Source organism: Cajanus cajan, chromosome 8 (assembly GCF_000230855.2).
Source record: "Cajanus cajan strain Asha chromosome 8, NIPB_CcT2T_4, whole genome shotgun sequence".
In the NCBI taxonomy this organism is placed as follows: domain Eukaryota; kingdom Viridiplantae; phylum Streptophyta; class Magnoliopsida; order Fabales; family Fabaceae; genus Cajanus; species Cajanus cajan.
Genome location: NC_138524.1, coordinates 10,397,020 through 10,422,166, shown reverse-complemented (window position 1 = coordinate 10,422,166; position 25,147 = coordinate 10,397,020). Strand labels below are relative to the sequence as shown.

Here is a 25,147-nt window from a genome sequence, read left to right as displayed (position 1 = left end):
TAATCTTATTGAAATGGAGAACAAGGATCAGAACATTGATTGCATTGCCGAATCACTATAAAAATTACTAGATTAGAAATAACTTAGGTCATTCTTCTTGAAGACATAGGTCAATAAAATCTAAATTTATCATGCTACTATTAGAATGAGAATTTATGAGCAACCAAACAATAATTACAATAGAATTAATTAAAACACAAAATAGAATATAGAAAGTTGAGAGAATTCTTATTAGAAAAGCATTAATTCAAGACTTTAATCCTTGTGAAAAAAAATTCATGGTTCAAAATGTAATCCAAATTCAGTCATCCTTAAATCAATCCTTAAATCAACAAGAACATTTCTAAAAATGTAGATCTAGATCTAGATCTATAAAATTTCATAAAAATGCAAGATGTAATCCCGATCTTACAATTTTCATGAAATTCAAGAACAACGAACGGTTGGTTTAGGGGATTTTGGATCTAGATCCAAAAATGCACTTCAATTCAAATTTAGATCCAATACAAACTTAGTTCATAATCATGAAAAATAAAAATTAGATCTAGAAAGGAGAAGAAGATGAGGTAAAGAAATTGTACGATGAAATTAAATCAAAACTCAAATTTTATCACAATTCATGAAATCTCGAATTGATTAAGCGGATTAGTCATGCATCTCCATCAAGATGTTGTAGTTAATTCGTGGAAAGAATGTAGACAGAGATCTCTATGTGATTGAGGGAGATCTAATGTGTGTGTGTGTGAGAGAGAGAAAATTTAAAGAAACTTGTAAGAGAAGAAACTTTAAATTTGAAAATTAAGCAAAATTGTACAAAACAAGTCTCTTAGCACCTATTAATAGACAAAAGTAGTGAGCCTAATCAAATTAATTATAAGTTTGACCCACTAATCACCTAATAACAAGTTTAAGATACTTCTAAAATAATTTCCTAAAAAAAATTCAATACAAAGTGTAGAGGTGAAAACTTGTGACACATTTTTGAATCCCGAGACATCCAAATTGGCTGAAACTCCCAATAGAGAAGTTGTATAAATTTGTCTTAGCTTTCCAAGGATACCAAAAATGTCCAATTCTTAGTTGGGGAGCTTAAAATATGGTCTGCATAAGACAATATGTCAAAGTGGATAAAAATTACAAAAATTAACTAAAATTTATAATTAAAACTAATATAGCCCACTACAACAAATCTCAAGCAATACATCAATTTAAGACACTTATAAATGTCAAATAAACCCAATGTAATCTAATAAAAGATGTATCAAACATAAGCCTTGTGCAAGCATGTTTGAAGTTGGAGATCTTGATGCTATAGGAAATATTCCATTTTTGGTCACTGATGGGGAGGATCAATGTATGTGGAAATGGAGCAGGGATGGATGATACACAATTTAGTCTACTTATCATGGATATATAAACCATGTACTGAATATGGAGTAGTTGAAAGAACTATGTGACTAGAGTCTTAATACCTCGACTAAGGTGAAGTCATTTATATGGCGCATCTACCGGGACATCTTACCTACAAGATTGAGGTTGCAAAATAGGGTTTAACAATGTTGGATTGAAAGTGAATTGTTCCTTAGCCCCTTATTAGAAGAAGTTGAAAGTATGAAAGAATTGGTTTTCAAAGTCCTAAATAGTTGGGAGAACAAGAGGACTACAAAGTTTTCAATGTTATTGTAGAATTTTTGGGATAACATAAATGCATTGGTTTGCTAATTTCATAAGTGTTAGAACCCACAAACTTGCATTCATACTTGAGTCAAACGAATGCGAGGCGATGACGCTTCTAGAGGCGATGCAATGAGTGTGTGCATAAGAACTTTATAATGTAATATTTGAGACAAATTGTTAGAGGGTGGTTAGTAGTTTCAATAGTGTAGAAATAGATTTAATTAAGTATGGTACTACAATGTGAAAATATAAGATATTGTCTCGTGAGTTACCCAACTATAGGGTTAAATTTGTACCTAGATAAGAAAATTTAGTTACTCACAAATTAGCAAGAACATATGAATTGTATGCTAGTTTTCATGATTTTAAATATATCCCTTCATGTATTGTTGATTAGTTTACGAATGAAATGAGTTAATTGGTTTGTTTCAACACACACACACACGCACACACACACACACGTATATATATACCACTTACTCTAAGAGTAAGTCTATATTATACTTATTTTATTTAATAATTCATATTCTATATCAAGTTTTAGTAATTCAATCGTTGAATTAAAAGTTCTTAATATAGATTAAGTTTGCAAATTTTTAAAAATTTGAAAATTATTTGATATTTCGTTTCATTAATTTAAATTGATGAAAAATTATATATATATATATATATATATATATATCAAATAATTAAATTCCTATTAATATTTTTAAGATTAACTATCAAATTTTATTGGATAAAAATTTAGGTTTTACTAAAATATTATAAAGTTAATCCGACTATAATTATTTGATTTGTGCCATAAGAGTGCCATTTGTGGCACATCTAATAAGCACATGGGTCAGGTGAGCAGATTGCTTATTTTCATCTAGACGTGCCATTTGGACTATCACACTTAATTCTCAAACCATATATTCAATGAAATATATATGATTATAATTCATATATTTTAAGTTTTAATTACGTATGATTTAAATTTAGATAAATAATTTGGTTAAAATTTTAATTCAAATAGGGACAAAAAAAAAATCCGTCTCATACTCACTTAGATTAATACTTCCTAATATGAAATTTATATTAAAAAATTGTCTAAAATCGAAGTTTATACGTCTAGTCAATAATAATTAATAAATATTTCGATGGAGTCAACAGGCTAACTCAAATCAATCTCTTTCCTATATCATAACAATTTTTCTTTCATGAGATAATTAATTAAACTCTCCTACTAAACAATTGTTTTAAATTCCTAAATGTGTATATTCTAAAATTTGAATCGCTAATGATGCCATATATAGGGTGTGTTTGGTATACGCTAGTCCTAACGGATTAAATGTAAAGGTGAACATGCAAGAGAAAGTAGGTGCCTTAATTGCTTTGTAAAGTTCATTGTACTACTTCTACAGCTTCAGATGGCTTAGAATTGATCTTCCAACAAGCACAATGTGCTCCTTGCATCAAATTAATTAACTTATTATCCTTCAATTCAACTTAGAAATTCAGTTTTTTTGAACTTGGTAAATCTTCCATATGCACCACTTCATATAAATGTGTGATGGGATAATTTAACCCTAATGGCATAATCTAAGAACAGATATGCACCTAATAAAGAAACTGGTTAGTGGCACTTTAATGTCTAAAACTCAAAGCGAGTTATCGACAAGACGGCAAAACCTATTTTCCTCCACTAAAAAAATGAACAAATGATGGAAGAGGACCACATGTAAACTTAAGGATTAATTATATTTTCCATTCTTACCATATGCTATTACTATTGAAAAAATGTTTTTCATATTATAGTTGTTGACAAACATGTAATGGTCTCCTAAATTTAAGTAGTGTTCAACTTAATCTGTTTAAAGTAATGTTTTAGATTTTAATTCTGATAAAATGAAAAAACATAATTATAAAAAAAGCGTATGTTTTTAATTTTTGTAAAATTTTTGATTTTAATCTTGTATTTTTATATTTTTTTACTTTTCATCTTCTAAAATTTGAAACTATTTTTTAATTCTATAACTATATAATTCTTTTTAACTATTTATTTATTTATTAGAACATCAAGTGATTACTATAAGTGAGATCCACTGCATATAATACTTTGTTAGTATATAATCTTTCTAAATTTTTCTTATAAAATTCTAAAATAAATATTATTTATATATATTAAAATGATAATCCGGAGTAAAAAATAATGACTTTAAATTTTAAAGAAATAACTTTTTTTTAAAGAGACTAAAATCAATTCTTACTCATTTTATGATATAAAAATAATATAAATTTTAAAAGAATAAATTATGAGAACCAAATAAAAGTTACTTATTTTAAAAAACAAAAACATATTCAAACCTATTAAAAAAATATCTTAATTATAACCGGCACAATAATATAGTCTAAGAAGGATGGCAACATTTATAGCAGCAAGTGGCAAATAGTTGAATAAATGGGCATTTTTTTTCCCTTATCTTGTGCTACACAACCTATTGTACCATAGAATGTGTCATTACACAAAAAAGGTTTAGTCATCCTAGCAATGCGGCTAATAGTAATATATTATTAACTAATACCAAAATAATTTATTTGAATGAAACTTCTGGTGGTATGGGAAGTCCGTTATGGCTATTTTGAATAAAGCTTATTGTGAATAAAGAAGCATATTTTTGTCTAAATTAATACATAAAACTATCTTTTACATATATCAATCTGGTTGAAGCTACTTAAACTATTTATTAGAAAACTTCCATGGTCCTCAATATTAGACACTGTATAAAGACAAAACTTGAGCGGCAAAAAACGAAAGAATAATATTGGCAGAGAAGTCTATACTCTATACGCAAATATATAAAATATTAGTGGCAGTTTATTTTCTTGAAGCCAAATTTACTAACAAATAAGTCTTCATTTTCAGCTTAAGGTAACAAATAAGTCTTCCTTTTCAGTTTAAGGCAAATTTACTAAGAAAAATGATAAATATTTTACAACAACATGGTAATTAACAAAATGAAGAACTATGTTTTTACATTATTGACTATTTTTTTTTTGAATTCTAATGATTTGAAAACTAGTCCTTAACTATTGAAAACAAAGTGAAATGAAGAATCTGATGGTGATGAAATTTTGTCCCGGAAGCTTGATCAAATGATTAATGACTTAAACTCCTACGTCAAGTCAAAATAGTTTGATAAAACCCCTCCAAACTCCAACCCATTTTTCCACCAAACATTTCGGAAAGAGACTCCAATCCCTAATCCCACCTTCCTCTCCAATTTAATTGACCCCTTTATCCGCTTTCTATCTCTCTCTCTTTCAGCACAAAGTTATTTTGATAAGGAATCCTACCAACACCCCCATTTCCACTTTTGTCCTTTCTCAATTCCTCATCCCACAAAAACAGAGTCCTCTGTTTCCCCTTTCCCACTCTATATATATTACCCCTCCCTTTCTTTCTGCACCCTAACTAACTTCCTAGGTTCATGTCTTCCAATAAGAAAACTCTTCTTAGAACCGTTTTCACAGCAAACGGAACCTGTGGTTGCACCAAAACTAAGGCCTCCGAAGTGCACGAACCAACCCCAAAACCAAAACCAAAAACAAAACCAACACCAAAACCTCACCACATTCTCCCAAAGCCAAACCTTAGTAGCATGGCCTCTTCCACCACTTCCCTCGACCACGTGGATGAAGAAGAGTTCACCTCCACCACAATATCCGAACCTGACACTTTTCATGATTACAGCAACAACAATAATAGTAACAAAGACAACAACGTTGTACTCAAACGAAGCCCCCTCGTGGATAGCGTGGCCATCGAGAAGGACTCTTCCAACCCATATCATGATTTCCGACACTCCATGCTCCAAATGATCTTCGAGAAGGAGATCGAGTCCGAGGACGATCTTCAAGATCTTCTACAATGCTTTCTTCATCTAAACGCGCCATGCCACCACCACATCATTGTTAAAGCCTTCAACGAGATCTGCGACGAAGCTTTTCCTCCCAAGGTTAGTACCACATCGACCGCCTATGAACCATCTCCCTCTCGCAAGAACTCCCTCGTCGTTCCAAAGAGCCGGTGAACGTGGCAATACCATTAACATTGGCCACGTAGTAAATTTAGACTACACAATCATACATGAATAGTTAAGATTAAAAGTTATCTAATGATGATCAAACCAATATTTAAAAAGGTTACAAGGATGGATGTATCTTTACGAATCTTTAGTTATTCGATTGAATTGTTATGTCATGATTTACTCTTTTCACTTAAAAATGTCTATGTAGTAAGATCCATGATGGAATTATGTTGATATTATGTCTTGTTCACATTGTGTTTATAGAGATTGTTTGTGCAAACACAAGTATTGCTTCATGGCAATGGATGATTTGTTAGCTAGCCAAGATAGCTCACACACGTGTCTAGGCCATGTGCAGGCATTGAATTCACACGTGGGAAGAAGATGCATGTAAACATCATGGTTTTAAGTTGGCTTCTTATTCATTCTTTTATGAGTAGTGCATGAAATAACTATGTGGGGTTGGAAGGAGTGAGTTTTGGTTGAAAAGTATGAAAATGGGAGCTTGAGAATCGTAAGTGGCTGTGTAAGTTTGAAAGAGATATTGGTTATAATTTCTTCTTTTGCTTATGTGATATTATGATACTTTAATGTAAATGATTAACTAATCAATAGAAGCTCATGCTTTTTTCCAACAACAATTTATTAGGAGTAATTGAGCATTTAATATATAGAAATGAATTTTTGAGTTACTAGTTAATACACGATTGATCACTTTTGTTAATTATGAGTGATTTTTTTTTCCGGTAAAATATAAATTCTTAAATTTATTATTTCAATTTAGAGTTATGCTTCTTTTTTTTTTTCAACCATAAGTGTTTTCTAATTCACTAGAATAAAGATTAATTATATTCGTAATATTATAACTATTGTTAATTTAACGAATTTTTATACGCAATAAAAATTGAACACGGATTCTTAATTGCATAAATCATTATGTAAACATATATTATCTATTATACCATCTCACGAGGTAAGTAAAAATTATATTTAACATAGGATTAATTATTTTAATTTGATGTACATAAAATGCATTAATTAGCTTATTTCTTCTAAGCTTAGCAGATAAGAGAGCATAGGTAGACCTATTATTCAAGCTGATATTGATTGATAGATTGTATACATACAACAATTCATACACTCTATGTGGTTATAAATAACAGTCTTCATCTTATATAAAGTCTATTTCAATTTCAATATCTCATCTTTCAAGCTAAGTTTTTTTTACCTTATGTCAACAAATGACATTACTACAGAAACATTTTGCATTAATTGTTGCATTTAATTTTTAAAAGTAATTAATAGTTAGATAAAGTATCTAATAGTAGTAGCGTAAGAGGACAGATATGGGTCTTAGATTTGAAAGCTTAAAGTGGAAAGTACTAATCTAAGTTGTAGTTTGTTAGCTACAAGTACCAAAACTTAAACAAACACTGTACCTTAATTATACTTTATCTTTTCAGTGAAGAAAGCATTATTAGCAGATTAATTAGATTAGTGGAGTACAACATTTTGCATCCAACAAGAACGCTCGTCAATTTAAGGGAGCGAAGTTTCTCGTCTTCCACCATAACACTTTTCTGAAGCTTTTGCATTCTGAAATATGAGATTAAATAATTTAGTATCTCTATTAGATTGGTCTTCAAAGTTAGGAAATTTTTAAATAATTCTATGAAAATATTATTTCTCAATCACATTATTCTGAAACTTATATTGAATTATGGTATTAGTCTTAAATTAAAAATACAACAGATTATGAACCTACCACTTAATTACGAATTTATATTATTAATACAATATTTTTATAATATCTTCGACAAAAGTTATTTATCTTTCTTTACATCATTTTTTTATATTTATTTTATACTTTTGTTATATCTCTTTATTATTAAATAGGTTATATAAATTCATTGCGAAATTAATCAATTATAACTTATCTTTAATTAATTATGTGTGTTTCACATGCGATACGTGATGCTTAATTTCTTCATGGGCCCAAATTAAACTTCCACTCCAATCCAAGATATGCTGAAACAAAGAAAGAGAGGTCTCTTCTTTGCTTGTGAAATTGTTCTCAACAGGTACCAATCCAAATCAAGAGTCATATAACATCTATTGCATACGACATGTAATGTAACAAGTTCAATCAACTTGCTTGAAAACCAATTCTTACGAGAAATCAAGACATATATGTTGTGAGAAACGTTAATACATATTTTTCACAACAACATATACTTTAGTTTATTCCCTTCTAATTTAAAGTTGTATGGACAGCACTTCAACTTCAATATCGAGATCAATTTCTTCTATGATTCACATTGAATTTGATCAAGTTCTCTTATAAAAATTGTAGATCTACCTTAGTCTTTCATATAGACCAATATTACTTCAATAGCACAACTAGAGTCTGTGTTGTGACCTAGACAAATTAAGTGTAAAATTGTTTTTCACTATTATTCATATTTCATGCACTAAAAACATAAGAAAATTAGTGAATTCAAATATTTGTTTCATTTAAACCATTCAAAACATGAAGCACAATAAAATATATTCTTTAAGTTTTTTCTTCTCATAAGTCATAATATTCACCAAGTTAATGCATTAAAACATGCAAAAAAAATTTATTATCAAAATTTATTATCAATATATAATAATAACGGAACAACCAAATTATAAACTCCTTGAATTACAAAAAATTAATATATAATTAAACATATAATTTTAAATTAGAATATACTGTATAAGTTATTTATATCAATTGTATAATAGTAAAGTATGTAATTAGTTTAGTAGTCACTAAAATATTAAATAATTACATTAATCTATGTCTAAGTCCTATCTTTAAATAAAACATAATTTAGTGTGCGTGTGTGTATGTATATACATGTGTGTGTTACATATGATAATAAGAAATCATATGCTTCAATAGTAAGGCATTTACACATACATGGGAATCCTTTAAAACTTTCAAAGATATTTTACTTAGACTGTACCATCACACCACCTAAAGGTTAATTGTTCTAATCAAAAACTCACCAATTCACAGGTTTGATCAAAATATTGATCGGGCCAAACTGATTCTTAACAGATTAATGAAATATTTGATCTAATGTGAGGCTAGAATTGGTTGGCTCACCAGTTCAATTGATTTGAGTCAATTTTTAAAATCATAGCCACCACATCCCCCTTCTTTTTTCCTTTTTTTTTTTTTATTGCCTTTTGCTATCATTGTTATTATAGCTCCTTTGTTGTTGTCAAACTTGCTATAGTAAAACGTGAGAAATGTGAAACATGGGGGAAAGGAAGATATGGCTCGGAAAGTGCAAAAGAGATGGGGATGGAGCTAGTGGTAAAAACGGGATTCATGTATTGATTTGTAATCATCACAATTGCAACACTGTCATGGTGGTCACTAATAAGTCGTCTTTATTCTGCATTTTGTTGTAAATATTCTTAATATTTAGAAGTTAAAAGGGTGCTAACAAGTAACAACACTCTCTTTCTAACACATACTATATAATTAGTTAAAATAGATCAAAGGCATTTTGGTCATATTAAGGTAGTTTTCAAACCATTCCTAAAGTGTGGTTGTTTAGAAACAATTTTTTTATTTTGGAATGCTTAACCATAATTGTTGTTAGAGCATGTTCAATGAGGATTGCTTATAAGCAATTCTGTGCCACATCACTGCCACATCAGTTCTGGTTTACTTTATGAGTTGCTTAAATTTTAGCAGAATTGCTTCTAAAATTTAAGCAACCTATAAAATATACCAGAACTAATGTGGCACGGAATTGCTTATAATTGCATATGCTCTTAGTCAATCCAGCAACACTTCTATCATGTCATTTAATATATTTTTTTAAATAATCACCTAAAACAACTCTAGGTGGAACACGTGGCACTGACTCAAATATCGCTGCAACTGGTGGTAATATTTGCTTTGTCAAAACTGGTTGTAGTGATATAATAAATTTTTTTTTTCTGTATTATCATGGTGACCCATTGTGAGAAGACATTTTTCTTTTTTGTGTCGGAGTGGCCTTGACGACACTATTTTTTTTTTTTTCAACATGGTTCACAAGGGGTGTTGCCGAACATATTTATTTTAGTGCTGCTATTCCCACCTGCAAACACCTATTTTATTTATTAAATTTTTACTTTTTATTTTTTCTGATTTTACTTATTTATCTAATTAATTTTGATTTTTTTGCGTATTTTACTTATTCCATTTTTGTTCTTCCTTTTTTCTTTAGGGATATTCAAGTTGTCCACTTTTTTGTGTCTAATATTGTGATATCGTCCTTGGTTAAGTACTAATTTAGTTGTCATTGTTTCTTGGATTGTGATCCTGTGATTTTTTGTATTGTAGAGTAAAAAGTTGTTCCCAATGTGGAGTACCAGTACTGAACATAAATAACATGTTTCGCAGTATTCCTTTAAGAACCTTGTTGAAAAATAAATAAATAATAGTGTTACTTAGGTTCATTGTGACAAAAAAAAAATTCTTTCGGAATGCATCATTGCGAAAATAGTAAAAAATAAAATAAAAGTTTAGATGACTGCAACCATTTGCGATAGAAAAGGTATCGTTACCGGTTACAATGACATTTACATCGATGTCATGTATTACAATTGGAGTCATTTTTAGGTGAATTTCTTTCTTTTCTTAAAAAATGACATGACAAGAGCGTCGCTAAGTTGATTAGTAACTTCCTCGGTTGATCATTCCAAAATAGAAAATTATTTCAAAATAATCTTATTTTAGTAATATTTTTTGAAGATTATCCTTATATAGTCAAATAGTCTAAATTAAAATTAACATAATTATGAGTGAAGATTGTTAAATAAAAAGGTGAGACCATCAAAATTTGATTATTAATAGGATTTGATTTCAAAACAATATGGTAGTAAGAGTGTTGCTAATATTTTCTTTAGAAGTTATCTTAAAATTTAACTCAATGAATATTTTGAATTGTTTTATTGGGCAAATAATTGTTTTTTTTTGCCAATATTATTTTTCTATTTACATTTTTTTTAAGCAAATATTTACAAATTTTGAAACAGATTTTATTTTTAAAAAAATCACCAAATCATAAGCCAACATTTTAACATTAACCACAGTACTATCATGAATAACGTTATTTCTATAACAAAAACTTACAATTTATTTTTTATCAAATGAAAGAGACAGTAAGAGAAAAAACACGCGACATAAAATGGATGATGTAATAAAAATAGATAAAGACAAAATTGAATTATAAAATAGAACAATATATATAAATTTATTATAAATGTAATACTTTACTACACTCATCGATAAATTGATTATTGAAAAGTAGTGGAAATGTATGAATTGTAATCCATTTTAACATTTAAGTGCATAGTTACATTTCGACATGGATCAACAAAAAGTAATCCAAGCTTGCTTTTTCATCAATTCTCTCTTTTAGATTTGGTTTTAAAGAATTTTTTTTTACAATAATATTTATATATATATATATATATATATATATATATATATATATATATATTTACCTAATAGAACCTTGCATACTTTATTTACTGAAATAACACAATTTATTGTTCATGTTCAGAATTCGGTTCTCGAATTCTCCAGGAACCGAATTCTGAGCTTCTCCGATTGTTATGGCTGTCGGAATTCGATTTCTGAAAATTCAAATTCTGAGCAGTCTTTTACTTTTACTTGTTTTTATTAAATTATAATTTATTAAAAAATATAATTATTAGTTTGTAAATAAATAAAAAAATATATAATATTTTATATTTAAAAGAAGTAAGTTAGTTTTTAAATTAAATAACTTAAAAATCTTATAAGTTATAATGTTAATATAAATAATAATATAAATGGTATTAAAATTTTAATATTATATATATTTAAAATAAATATTATAAAAAGTGTAAAAATGAATTATAAATATATATGTGTATAAAATATTAATAATTTTGATAATTAATAAATTAAAATATTATTAATGTTAATATTAAAATTTTAATATATATGTGTTAATCATTATAAAGTATACTTCAAAAGTTTATACTCTACCCCTACTCCATTTGCAGACCAAAAGGCAATGTTGGTGGTACTCTAGAAATTGGCACAATATATGGCATGCGATGCCACGCCCAAGACTGTAACAATGATGCACAACCACCCATTGTTCTGTTCATAGCTAAACAAGTAGACCCTAACTATATCGTCTTGTTCTTCTAAGATTTATTAATAAAGATAAATACATAAGATACACCTTATTACCTGTTTTGTCAAGCATAAAAACACCTCCTATTAAACCTAATATATATGCATATTTTCTCCCATATATACCTTACAACAAGTTGCAAAGGTATATGAAAGACAGTTTGGAGAGCTCCGACATGAAGATTATTGGTCTACTTACACTGGTCCAATTTTGTGGCCAAATTCGAAACTCAAGAGAATATCCAAGAGTCGGCCTAAGTCGAGAAGGATTAGAACAAAGATGAACATTAGAGAACAACATAATCGTGTAAAAAATTGTTCTTATTGTTACACCCCTGGTCACACTAGGAAGACATGTTCAAATATTGATCATGCGTTTAGTTCTCCCCACCAATGATCTTTATTGTTGTAATCAGTTTTAAGTGTAATAAATGTAATTCTTTTGAAAATATAATTACTATTTTTAATACATACTAATTTATTAAATTTAGTAATTATAAAAATATTTTAATTGTACATATTATTAATATTTTTAAACACACACACATATATAAATATAACCTTTTATAATTATTATTTATTAAATTTCTAATTTATTTATAAAAAAATCTTATTATAAATATTATTTATTAAATTTGAAATTTATTATAAATATAACTTATTAAATTTATTATTTATTAACATTATAACTTATTAATTTTTTATTTATTAAATTATAATATTAACTTAATTTTTAAAAATATTAATAAACTAATTTTATTTAATTATTAGATTTTTTTAAATTGTTTAAAAATTTAAAATTCTTTTTAAAAAAAAATACAATTTAATAAAAAAAAGGGGGGGGGGGGGGTTACCTGAAATTCAGTTCCCAAAAACCGAATTCCGGCAGCCACCAAACTCGCCGGAACCAACAACACAGCTCAGAAATAAAGTAAAAAATATTTTAAAAAAATATTATTGCAGAAAAAAATTCGGTTTTAAAAGCCAATGTGATCATCGACGCAAAATCAAACATGCACCAAGTACGTTGAGCCTTTGAAAGGCCAAGAGTGGTACGAGGAATTTGATCTTGGTTGGTTTGTTTGAATGTAAAAAATAGCCATAAGAAACCAAAAAAAAAAATGGCCCCAAGGAGCACGTGAAAGTTGCATATCTCGAATAATATATCCAGCACAAAGCCACCGATGACAACTTTCTGTTCTTTTAATTGAATCAAAGATAATTTCTTTTCACATTTTACACATGCTGATTTGGTCAACTTATTTTAATTGAATCAACTTTCGGAACTCTTTGACTTTGTATGTAATTGTCCAATAATTTTTTTTACATGAAAAAAATGCAAGTTATGGAAAGGTTTTCAAGGGTGTGTTGTTCTCGAGGGTTATGAAAAGGTTATTGTTTTTAACAATTTATTTTCTTTCCTGAATGAAATTCATCGTTTGTGTTCTAATTCAAGTATCTCTTATATTTAACTAGTAGCAAAAAATTTCTTTTTGCTTATAAAAAAATGAGAGCAGTGAATAGTGTATGTTTAGAAGAAGAAAAAAAACCACTTCTTTTTTTAAAAAAATAAAAATGATTATTTTCCTTAAAAAAGAATTTCCGGTATGCACTTGGTACATTATCATAAATTAATTTGCTTAAAAAGCTCAACTTTAAATTAAAATTCATACTACATCTATTTATCTTGTGTTAAAATTTAATGTTTATTTACACCAATAAGAGTGACTAGTATGTCAAATTATCAGTTTTTGTATAATAAATCTAAGTTTTCGTTCTTTTAGCGTGAAGATACATCTGACTAGAATGACCAAACAAGACCAAACTATACCCGACAGAACCATACCACACTGGACCGAACCGAATCAGACTTAATCGGACCAGTTAGACCTAATCATACCAAACTAGACTAGATCAAACAAGACTCATACCAGACCAGATTGGACCAAATTGAACCGAACCAGACCAGATTAAACCAAGCCAGAACGAACTGCACCAGACCAAACCGGATTTGACTATACTGAACTAGACCAAACCAAACTGAACTGGTTCAGACCAGACCAAAATCAGACTGAACCAAATCAGATAAGACCAGACCGAACCGGTCCAGACAAAACCAAAACGTACTGAGCCATCGAGAATACTATCAAAAGTGTCCTGAATGGGAAACTATGATTCAATTCCCCTGTCAATGAACAGCAAGTAAAAGCATCAAAAGCTAATCACCAGGAATAAATAGTAATACCTCTTCACACCATTCCTTAAGTATAGCTTTTGTTCCTTTAATCCAACTAAATTGTTAAAGAGAATAACACTGGAAATCAATGACTAATTTTTCAAACATCTAAATTAAGAATCTGCAGCCAAATCATTATAGAGAAGATCAATGAATCCATTATATGAATATCAGGAGAAAAAAAAAAAAGCAACTACATTACTCTCTTGTTCAAGCCATTGAGCAGTCATCATTGCAACATCATCAAGAAAATACTGACAGTACTAATTTAGAAAAATGGGAGAGAGAAATGGAATCCAATTAAAACAAATCAAAGTTACAAGTTGCAAGATTCAAGGAAGTACGTGGTTCTAAAAGAGCATGACACAAAATAACATACATAAGCCAATTAGTCCATGAAACTAGGCAATCTTTAAAAGGACCCTTGAAGGTAAACTTACTTGAGAGCCTGTGTGACAATATCAGTAGATTCTTTGTCTCATAAGCATAAACATCTTCGATATCATAAAAGAATCATATGAATGTATACTTGCTTTGTAAGTTTTAGTGCCACAAATATTTTGACATATAAGGAGATAATCAGATAAACGAATAGAAAGCTGCGTGTATTAAATAATACAAATCCCATACGTCTATACATATCACATGCCTGGAAAGTAGTTATAGATATCCTTAATATATAACTTAACCAATTGCTAAATATCACACCAATTTAAAAATCGAAATACTACTAAATTAAAAGGCATATTATATTATAAGTCAAACATTTTTCTTTTTACATTTATGTCAAACAAACAGATTACCTAGCAAGTTTTGCTTCCTTAAAAATGGCCTGGGAGAAAAATAATTTGCAAGAACTGCACCCAAGTGTAAAAACTGAAAAACAATCCATCAGTATATGTAAAATGAATGCAGTTTAACACCACATTTTACACAGAATATTTATTTATGTCTATCAAGTCATGAGATGAACTCCATTAAAAAAGTAAGAACGAAGGAATAATTGAACAGATAAAAAAATTAAAGTAAAATGTACTTACGGCCACAAGAACCCTTACATTCCGTGAACTCTATTCAGGCAACACCAATCCGCTATTAAAGCTCTGGCTATAATAGGCTGAAAACAATCAAAGAAATAAACATAATAAATCCACGAGCAGCAGAGTTTTTTTTTTTTTTTTTCTTCTAATTATGTTCATAAACATCATCAGAAATTAGGAAGAGAGAACTTTGATTCTTTCACGGCCCACGTGCTAGTTCCTTAATCTATTATCGACAAGAGAAAACATGGTAAAGATACAAATAAAAGGTGAAATTGGGTACAAACTCACCTTCAATCACAATGCTTTTGTGCACCTGCCTTAAGTGCGTGATCGTTACGCAAGCATCTGCTTTGACTGATCCACGAGAATCAACCTACCAAAGAATAATATTCACCAATTTGAGTTTTCCTTGCATAGATTGATTACGAGTCATATCTGGCAATTCCAATACCTTGCTTAACACCGTAATTTACTTAATTGTCAAGTTTTAATTTAAGCTTAAGCCAGAATTTAGAGGTCCAACAACAATAAGGCATCCATGATCAAAGTTGATGAGCGCAATATCCTACCAAATTTTGTGATGAGAAATTGAGAATAGAACAAAACAAGATTAACCAACGAATGAAATGAATTATCATTATTTTAAAGCTTTATAATGATTTTATAATTAACAGAAAACCTCTAATCCATACAACACACCAGCATGTTTCTGGTGCTCATCCTTAACAAAATAAGTGTCAACAATCTTCTGAAAGGCGTGCCACGTCAGCAAGCTGTCTGACCCGGCCTGGTGGCACTTCCCCACGGCGCGGTCCACGTTAAGCGTCCGTGCAACGCGGTCCAAGCCGCCATAGAGCGTGTCGCAGAACCTCATCATGTGCTTCACATCGTAAACGTTCTCCCCAAAGAATATCCTCACGGCTTCCAGAAACTCCTCCAACCGGGTCGGCAAATCGCGCCGGGTCAAGATCTTAACCAAGTACCCGAAATCGTAGGCGCTGTGGAACGTCACCCAGCTCACGCCGTCGTTGCACACCAGCCCCGACGACATCACAAGCTCCGCGAACCGCGACGAGTCCACGCCCTCGGCGGCGTTGCGCTCGAAGTCGATCCCCTGCCGCCGGAGCAGCGCCACGGAGTCCGGCGCGTAGCGGTCACGCGCGGCGTCGAAGTCGCGGAAGTTGAACTCCCAGATGCAGCGGGTCCCGGCGACGTCGGGGAGGTTTCCGGCGGCGTCGGAGAGCGTGAGGCCGACCTGGATGAGGTTGAGCGCGTCCACGTTGGACTTGAGGAGGCGGTAGTGGTCGGAGGGGCGCTTGCTGCGGTGGCTGTAGGGTTTGGTGGGGTCCACGTGCGGGCGGAAAATCACGCCGGGGAATTCCGTGTCCATGGAGATGAAAGGGAAGCGATCGATGAGTTCCCCGATGAGTTGGAACTCCGATTCTAGATTGGAGCCCCAAACCTCGCGGATGGCGACCGGGTTCGGTTCTTCGGTGGACACGCCCATTGATTCGCTGTCGTTTTGCTTTCACGTTTTGGTTTGTTGTTTTCCCTGTGGCCTGTGGGAAATGAGCGAGGGTGGAGTGAGGCTTTATACGAGTGGGGGAAGATGTTGCGTCGAAAGTCGAAACTGGTTCTCGTGGATTAAAATTTAAAATAAATAAATAAAAGAGTGTGTAAGTTGAGTCATCGTCATGAGTGTAGCGTAAAAGTGTCAAAGTTGGACGCGTCAGAAAGCTTGACTGAACCAATGCTGACTCAATGCCAGACTTGGTCAGATTAGCCACCTTTTTTTTTTTTTTTCTTTTCTAACACATGCTTCAGAGTCCATGTCATTCTCATCATATCAATCATTAAAGTTACCGTGTCCAAAGTGCAGACTGCAGACACAGTTTTTTTTTTTTTTACTATTATATTGTTTTTCTATTTAGGCACGTTACTTTATACACGAAACGGATTCTTTATTTATAACTCCATATCTTCTTCGTTTCTTAGGTAATTATTATCGTTACCTTCGCTATGATCCAAAACCATGCATCTTTCTCGGCCTTTAAAATATCTAATTAAGACTCTCATGGAAGACAATTATTAGGATAAACTTTTTGAATTTTGAAATTCTTAATTAATGCGCACTTTATTAAAAAATTGAATGCATTTCATGTTTTGCGGATGTTGCTATCAGTTTGAGGCAAAGGGTGAGGGGTTACCACTTACCACCGGACAAACTCATGGGTTGGGCCCGTGGGCCGTGTATGGGATTCGATTGTAATCCAGCTAGCTAGCTACATTCATGTTTTGATAGATACATGCATCGCATTTCTAGGAGACCCATGGTGGTTTTACGAGTAGATATATCTATCTATGACTCCTCCACCTTCAATGTTGCACGCAACTTATTTTTCTATTTGATTTTATTAACTATTATTTCTCGAATCAAATGCGATTATCAACTTATGCTTCTGTCCCTATAAAATTTATAAGTTTCATTTTGTCTTTCATTTTTTTTTTTTACTTATTTTGATCCCACTAATTTAGAAATATATGATTTTTGGTTTTCAAAATAATTTAGATAACACTTCATAACTAATTTTAAGTGTTACTCAAAAGTGATACATTTTTAAATTAGACAATTTTAGAATGATTAAAAATATATTTTACTCTATTTTTTAATGAATAATGAGTTAAATAACTAAATTATACTTTTGATCATTTATCTTATTTGTTAAATTTATTTTATTCTTTATCTCTTAACTTCGGACAAATTTGATTCTTTTAAAATAATGATTGCTTTCAATTGTGAGACATGATTTTAGAACATTTTTTTACTGATTCAAAACTCGAAATGTCTCGTTAAATTCACTCATATGAAAAATGTTAAACACAACTAAGATTCAATTAAAAAAAGTATTACAAATATAGTAAAAATTGCATAAAGGTAAGTTTAAAAGACAATTAAAATTTTAAAAATTATAATTTGTTATTTTTCAATTGCTTATGAAACATATTTTTCATGCAATTTTCATGGTGTTTATAGTTTTTATAAATTCAAACATCAATTGAATTTTATAGTTTATATGTATATATTTTTTTAGGTAATATAAAAGGTTTAGATTACGATTAGATACGGCCTATGCAAGGTTAAAATCAACTACTAACATTTTTTTTATAATTTTCATAAAATTGAATCTATTGTTACAAGTTTCATCTTTTAAATTAGTCAAAAATTGATTCAAAATCATGTCACAAAATTAAAAATTATTATAATTTTAAAAAAATCAAATTGATCCAAATATAAAATATAAATGACTAAAATAAATATTTTAACAAATAAAAAATTAAAATGAATCCAAATATAACCATTTAAAATAATGCACATAAATATATATATATATATATATATATAAAATGCCTAGATTTTCTTAAATGTAAATTTCCCTGTTTAACGAAGCCAAGTATTTCATGAATCCACAAATAAATTTGTTTAAGACTTACCTAGTGACGCTAGCGGATCTCTATGGAGGAGTGTTGCCCACTAAAATAGGTAAAGTTATATAAGAGGATTCAAACTCACATTAATGAAGAAAGTGAAAGTTTAGTTTACATACTTAATGTTTGTGTCAAATTACGTCAATTTTAAAGAATTATTTATATAAATGGAGAATAAATCTAAAAATAATTTAAAACTCAATTTTATAATTTACTTGTTGAATTTGATTATTGAATCCAATGAGATAAATTTGAGTTAAAGATTGAACTCGATAAATAAATAAATTAAATTTGAGTTGTGTATAATCCAACTCATTTAAATCATAAATCAATTCAACACATAAACATACAATTTATATAATTAATTTTTTATTTAATTTTAATTTATTAAAATTTGAAAGAATTTTCAAAACTTAGTTATAAGTTAATAATAATAAAAGAAGTGAATATTTTAGAATTTCATGACTATGGATTGAGTTTTCCGTTATTTGCAAAGTGAAATAATTTTTATTTTCATTATAAGAACTGTTATATAGTTATATAAAGTGGCATACAAAAGTGTTACTATAGGTATAATATATGTATGTATATATTTATAATATATATCTACACTTTTTAATAATATACCAACATATATTATATTTATTGTATGGGTAAAAGTAATTTTTAGTAATACGTATTGTGTTACTGTACAATAATACTTTTTGTAGTATTTAATTGTGATTATGTTTTTTTAGAATCATACATTATAACCTTGCAAGGCTAATAGAACAATTTATATTTTATCTTAAAAAAAAGTCAAACAATCATTTTATTTAAAATTTATTATTAAATTATGATTTTGAATTGCATAAGATTCAAAAAAATTGTTAACTCTTGGTTCATGTAATTCGAACTAAAAAACTAAATTGAATTACTAATAAACTTAAACTAAGTCGATTTCAAACTAAAAAAAATATATATTTTAAATTTGAGTCATAATTGTGAGTTAGGTAAAATATTTTTGAATAACTCAACTTATTTTCAATCCTATGATATATGTTTGATAGAGTGAGAGATGAAAGCAATAAATTTCTGAAATACATAATTTAATTGAATGATTTAAATTATAATTACTTAAAATAATTTTGAACATATATGGTCAAGATATCTTCTAATTTCTTACGCTCTAGAGATATCTCACTTGATATGACAATATTGTTGTATAATATAATATAAATATAGTGCTTCAACATTATAACAGTATTTGTCTTGTATAAAAAACAAAAAAGTACTTCTGTAAAAAAAATTTATGACAGTATTGTTGTATAATAATAATAAAGTAAATAATTTTTTTAATAAACCATCGTTAAAATTTACTAATCAATCTATTACAATTCATGATTATTTTTATCTCCTTACGTTGCAACTATCTAGAAATATATATAGAAAGGTCGTCAAAGTGTATCTATTCCGTCAGACAGACTTTTCATTCGTATTACAAAGTCAAACATATGTTTTAAATTTATCTTAATAATTAATTTGACTCGTGATATGTTATCTACACAATAGTCATTTGTCTTAGCAACACTTCTACATTTATTTAAATTTTAAATTAATAAAATCCAATACAATTTAGGATATTCCATTTTTGCATGTTGCTTTGACGTCGCACTAATTACACTACTTATTTTTTACGCCATTAATTCAAAATTCAAAATTTAGATATGTTAGCATATATAAGCTCTCAATAAAACAGTACAGCTGGACCCAATACATTGTTTCTCATATCATTAATTATATAATACATTCATTTCGTAGACATCCGACCAACAACAATAAAATAGTTTAGCTCGAACGAAGTCAATTACTTCATTACAACAACAGCATATGAAATCTAACATTTTTACGCCTTAAAATAAGCCATTTTAGATTTTTAGGATAAATATTTAATGTTGTTCCGGGGCAAGGGGTGCGCTAGGGTTTCGTCCTAAGTCGAACCTCAAAGCCAGAGCATTCAAAAGTGTAATCTGCCTTCTCAACTCTAGGGTTTTGGGTTTTATAGTATGTCGTTCGTGGGCCTCTTGGGCCCCGAGAATGGCGAGATTTTGCTAACCGTTATTATCTCGATGGCGTGGGAATAAAGGGAACAGGTTTAGCCAGGTTCTGACCGACAGGGACCATGCCGAGGGCCCAGTCAGGTTTTGACTGACGGGGTCCATGCCGAGGGCCCAGTCAAGTTTTGACCGACGGGTCCATGTCGAGGGCCCAGACAGGTTCTGATTGGTTGGGCCCATGCCGAGGTGTCGAGAGAAATCCGATATGGGGTGCTCCCGTGTCAAGTCCGCTGAAAACCGAGCTCACCTTTGGGAAGCTGGTTGAGTCACTAGCGAAGCCACCGTACGCATGTCCACCCTCTCGGTATCCGACCGTAACCGTGAGGGCTTGAGGGAGTCGGTATCCGACCACGACGGTACACTTGCCTTCGAGCCCTGAGCCGTTAAGGCGAAAGGGCTTGAGGGAGTCGGTGTCCGACCGTAACCGTGAGGGCTTGAGGGAGTCGGAATCCGACCGTAACCGTGAGGCTTGAGGGAATCGGTATCCGACCGTGACGGTACACTGTTAAAAATGAATCTCAAATCATCTAGTCGCCCAAATACCGACTAGGGAAACATGCCACAATTTTTTCTAAGTTAACATGAATATCAAATCATCTAGTTGTCCAAATACCGACTAGGGAAACATGCCAAAATTTTTTCTAAGTTTAAAATGAATCTCAAATCATCTAGTCGTCCAAATACCGACTAGGGAAACATGCCACAATTTTTTCTAAGTTTAAAATGAATTATCAAATCATCTAGTCGTCCAAATACCGACTAGGAAAATGCCAAAATTTTTCTAAGTTAAAAATGAATCTCAAATCATCTAATCGCCCAAATACCGACTAGGGAAACATGCCAAAATTTTTTCTAAGTTTAAAATGAATATCAAATCATCTAGTCGTCCAAATACCGACTAGGGAAACATGCCAAAAATTTTTCTAAGTTTAAAATGAATATCAAATCATCTAGTCATCCAAATACCGACTAGGGAAACATGCCACAATTTTTTCTAAGTTAACATGAGTATCAAATCATCTAGTCGTCCAAACACCGACTAGGGAAACATGCCAAAAATTTTTCTAAGTTTAAAATGAATATCAAATCATCTAGTCGTCCAAATACCGACTAGGAAAATGTCAAAATTTTTCTAAGTTAAAAATGAATCTCAAATCATCTAGTCGCCCAAATACCGACTAGGGAAACATGCCAAAATTTTTTCTAAGTTTAAAATGAATATCAAGTCATCTAGTCGTCCAAATACCGACTAGGGAAACATGCCACAATTTTTTCTAAGTTAACATGAATATCAAATCATCTAGTCGTCCAAACACCGACTAGGGAAACATGCCAAAATTTTTTCTAAGTTTAAAATGAATATCAAATCATCTAGTCGTCCAAATACCGACTAGGAAAATGTCAAAATTTTTCTAAGTTAAAAATGAATCTCAAATCATCTAGTCGCCCAAATACCGACTAGGGAAACATGCCAAAATTTTTTCTAAGTTTAAAATGAATATCAAATCATCTAGTCGTCCAAATACCGACTAGGGAAACATGCAAAAAAAATTTCTAAGTTAAAATTAATTATCAAATCATCTAGTCGTCCAAATACCGACTAGGAAAATGCCAAAATTTTTCAAGTTAAAAATGAATCTCAAATCATCTAGTCGTCCAAATACCGACTAGGGATTTATCTAAAAGTTGAAGCTCGCCTAGTCGGACTTTTGCCGACAATCACGAGTTTGTCTTCGAGTTATTTATACTCGCCCAGTCGGACTTTTGCCGACAATCACGAGTTTGGTCTTCGAGTTATTTATACTCGCCCAGCCGGACTTTTGCCGACAATCACGAGTTTGGTCTTCGAGTTATTTATACTCGACCAGCCGGACTTTTGGCGACAATCACGAGTTTGGTCTTCGAGTTATTTATACTCGCCCAGCCGGACTTTTGCCGACAATCACGAGTTTGGTCTTCGAGTTATTTATACTCGCCCAGCCGGACTTTTGCCGACAATCACGAGTTTGGTCTTCGAGTTATTTATACTCGCCCAGTCGGACTTTTGCCAACAATCACGAGTTTGGTCTTCGAGTTATTTATACTCGCCCAGCCAGACTTTTGCCGACAATCACGAGTTTGGTCTTCGAGTTATTTATACTCGCCCAGCCGGACTTTTGCCGACAATCACGAGTTTTCCTGCGAGTCAATCAATTTGAAAATAACGATTTTTATTATTTGATGTTACCTCGTTAAAAACCTTTGTAGCATAAAACCCTCGCAGCAGACTCCCATGCTTCCTCCACGAATTAGCATCTGAGCACGAAAGTCCATTAGATGTTGACTAGGATCCTGTTTTCCGTCAAACAGTTCCACCTGCTGATACGAAGCTGTTATTTGACAAACCAGACTTCATATTGACGATCCGAACGGTCAGAATGAAGAACCTCACTTCCTGAACCTATAGTCCAAAAATCAGCCCGATCCAACGGTTAACGACTTCACACCGATTAAAACACAGTACCAGCTCTGTTTTGTGCTGGAACACTTTCACCTACTGATATGAAGCTTGTTTCTCCCAAACCAGGCTTCCAGTTAATAATCCGAACGGTCAGAATGAAGAACCACATTTCTGGAACCTACAGTCCAAAAATCAGCTCGATCCAACGGTGTAAGACCTTACACCGACGAAAACACAGAGCCCACTCTGTTTTTGTGCGGGAAACTTCCTCTCCTTCTCTCTCTCTGGGTCGCGCTCCTCTTTCAAGCCATTGATCAACGCCATCATCTCCTCCATGGTAGGGTGTTGTTGTCGTGGTTGGATGTGCCGCCTCTCGCCATAGTAGAGTGTAGGTTTTTTATATTTCTTTGGGCGTAGGAAAAGTTTTACCGTAGCCCCACGGTGGGCGCCAAAATGTTCCGGGCAAGGGGTGCGCTAGGGTTTCGTCCTAAGTCGAACCTCAAAGCCAGAGCATTCAAAAGTGTAATCTGCCTTCTCAACTCTAGGGTTTTGGGTTTTATAGTATGTCGTTCGTGGGCCTCTTGGGCCCCGAGAATGGCGGGATTTTGCTAACCGTTATTATCTCGATGGCGTGGGAATAAAGGGAACAGGTTTAGCCAGGTTCTGACCGACAGGGACCATGCCGAGGGCCCAGTCAGGTTTTGACTGACGGGGTCCATGCCGAGGGCCCAGTCAGGTTTTGACCGACGGGGTCCATGTCGAGGGCCCAGACAGGTTCTGATTGGTTGGGCCCATGCCGAGGTGTCGAGAGAAATCCGATATGGGGTGCTCCCGTGTCAAGTCCGCTGAAAACCGAGCTCACCTTTGGGAAGCTGGTTAAGTCACTAGCGAAGCCACCGTACGCATGTCCACCCTCTCGGTATCCGACCGTAACCGTGAGGGCTTGAGGGAGTCGGTATCCGACCATGACGGTACAAATGTAAATGGGTAATTCAATTTATTTTACAAATGTAATAATTTTGAAATTTTTTTGGACAATAATTATTTACTTAATAATTGAAAAATCTAGATACAATATATATTACTAGACTGAAAAAAAATATCTATACAAATATTTGTCAATGTAATGTGATGTAAGCAAAGTCTCACGTCATTCAAAAAAGAAGATGGATGAGTTTATATACACACAGTTGTCTTCATTGGTAGAGAGATTTTTTGGGTGATGTTCAAAAGCAAAGCGGACTTGGTATCTTGGTACAAGCACTTAGAGCGTGAGTGAGCTCTATCGGATAATACTCATTGTTTCTGTTGTGGGGAATGAATATTGGTTTATATACACACAGTTGTCTTCATTGGTAGAGAGACTTTTTGGATAGTGGACAATATCTCATTAATATGAAGACATGTGTATGTGTGTGGTAACCCTTAGTGCACAACACAATGAAACCCGCAACGCACAATAATAAACTGATATTTAAATGAGTATTCACAACTAATTTAAATGAATACATATGTATTATCCATTTATAAACGAGGATGGAAAGCAAATATAATACATGTATTCATGTTACATTAGTTTTATTGGAATTAAAATGTCAATGTTTCTTAACATGTAATATAGAAACAATTTTTTTTTTCACTTATTGTGATCATGATATTTCAATAATTCGAGCACAACGTATTAATAGGCTTAAATTAAATATTAAAACAAGATTTTTTAAAATTAATAATATTTTTTAATAAAAAATAAAAATATTAAAGCTGAACCTTAAAAAAATAATTATATGTGTGTATCTTTTAAAGATGGATCTTTTCAAGTGAATTTTTAAAAATCTGAAAAATGACTTTTAAATTATAAATTTTTTAAAAATTATACAAA

The 25,147-nt window shown here is 31.5% G+C and overlaps 2 protein-coding genes across 10 annotated transcripts; one reads left to right on the top strand and one right to left on the bottom strand.

Moving 5' to 3' along the window:
* Positions 1–4,945: 4,945 nt before the first annotated feature.
* On the top strand, positions 4,946–6,388 carry LOC109799084 (uncharacterized). Its single transcript, XM_083062105.1, has 2 exons — positions 4,946–5,675; positions 6,012–6,388. Exons 1-2 carry the CDS (start codon positions 5,148–5,150, stop codon positions 6,054–6,056), a joined length of 573 nt encoding a protein of 190 aa, XP_082918231.1. The 5' UTR covers positions 4,946–5,147; the 3' UTR covers positions 6,057–6,388.
* A 7,311-nt stretch (positions 6,389–13,699) lies between these two features.
* On the bottom strand, positions 13,700–16,828 carry LOC109798938 (putative CCR4-associated factor 1 homolog 9). Of its 9 annotated transcripts, none has more exons than XM_083062101.1 (6): positions 15,946–16,828; positions 15,698–15,811; positions 15,535–15,619; positions 15,244–15,320; positions 15,007–15,079; positions 13,700–14,152 (listed from the first exon to the last, which is right to left on the bottom strand). In XM_083062101.1, the coding sequence occupies exons 1-2, from the start codon at positions 16,751–16,753 to the stop codon at positions 15,789–15,791; spliced, it is 831 nt and encodes a 276-aa protein (XP_082918227.1). In that variant the 5' UTR covers positions 16,754–16,828; the 3' UTR covers positions 13,700–14,152; positions 15,007–15,079; positions 15,244–15,320; positions 15,535–15,619; positions 15,698–15,788. The 9 variants fall into 9 exon arrangements, with proteins under 9 accessions (XP_082918227.1, XP_082918229.1, XP_082918224.1 ...); XM_083062103.1 differs by having other exon boundaries at positions 15,262–15,320; XM_083062098.1 differs by having other exon boundaries at positions 15,007–15,320.
* Between the last annotated feature and the right edge of the window lie 8,319 nt (positions 16,829–25,147).

Bases quoted from the DNA above. Each gene is read 5' to 3' on its own strand.
- LOC109799084 (XM_083062105.1), top strand. From the start codon at position 5,148: ATGTCTTCCAATAAGAAAACTCTTCTTAGAACCGTTTTCACAGCAAAC. The intron at 5,676-6,011 runs GTTAGTACCACA...TTGTGTTTATAG, and splicing joins ACGAAGCTTTTCCTCCCAAG to AGATTGTTTGTGCAAACACA.
- LOC109798938 (XM_083062097.1), bottom strand. From the start codon at position 16,753: ATGGGCGTGTCCACCGAAGAACCGAACCCGGTCGCCATCCGCGAGGTT. The intron at 15,812-15,945 runs GTGTGTTGTATG...AAAATTTGGTAG, and splicing joins TGAGCACCAGAAACATGCTG to GATATTGCGCTCATCAACTT.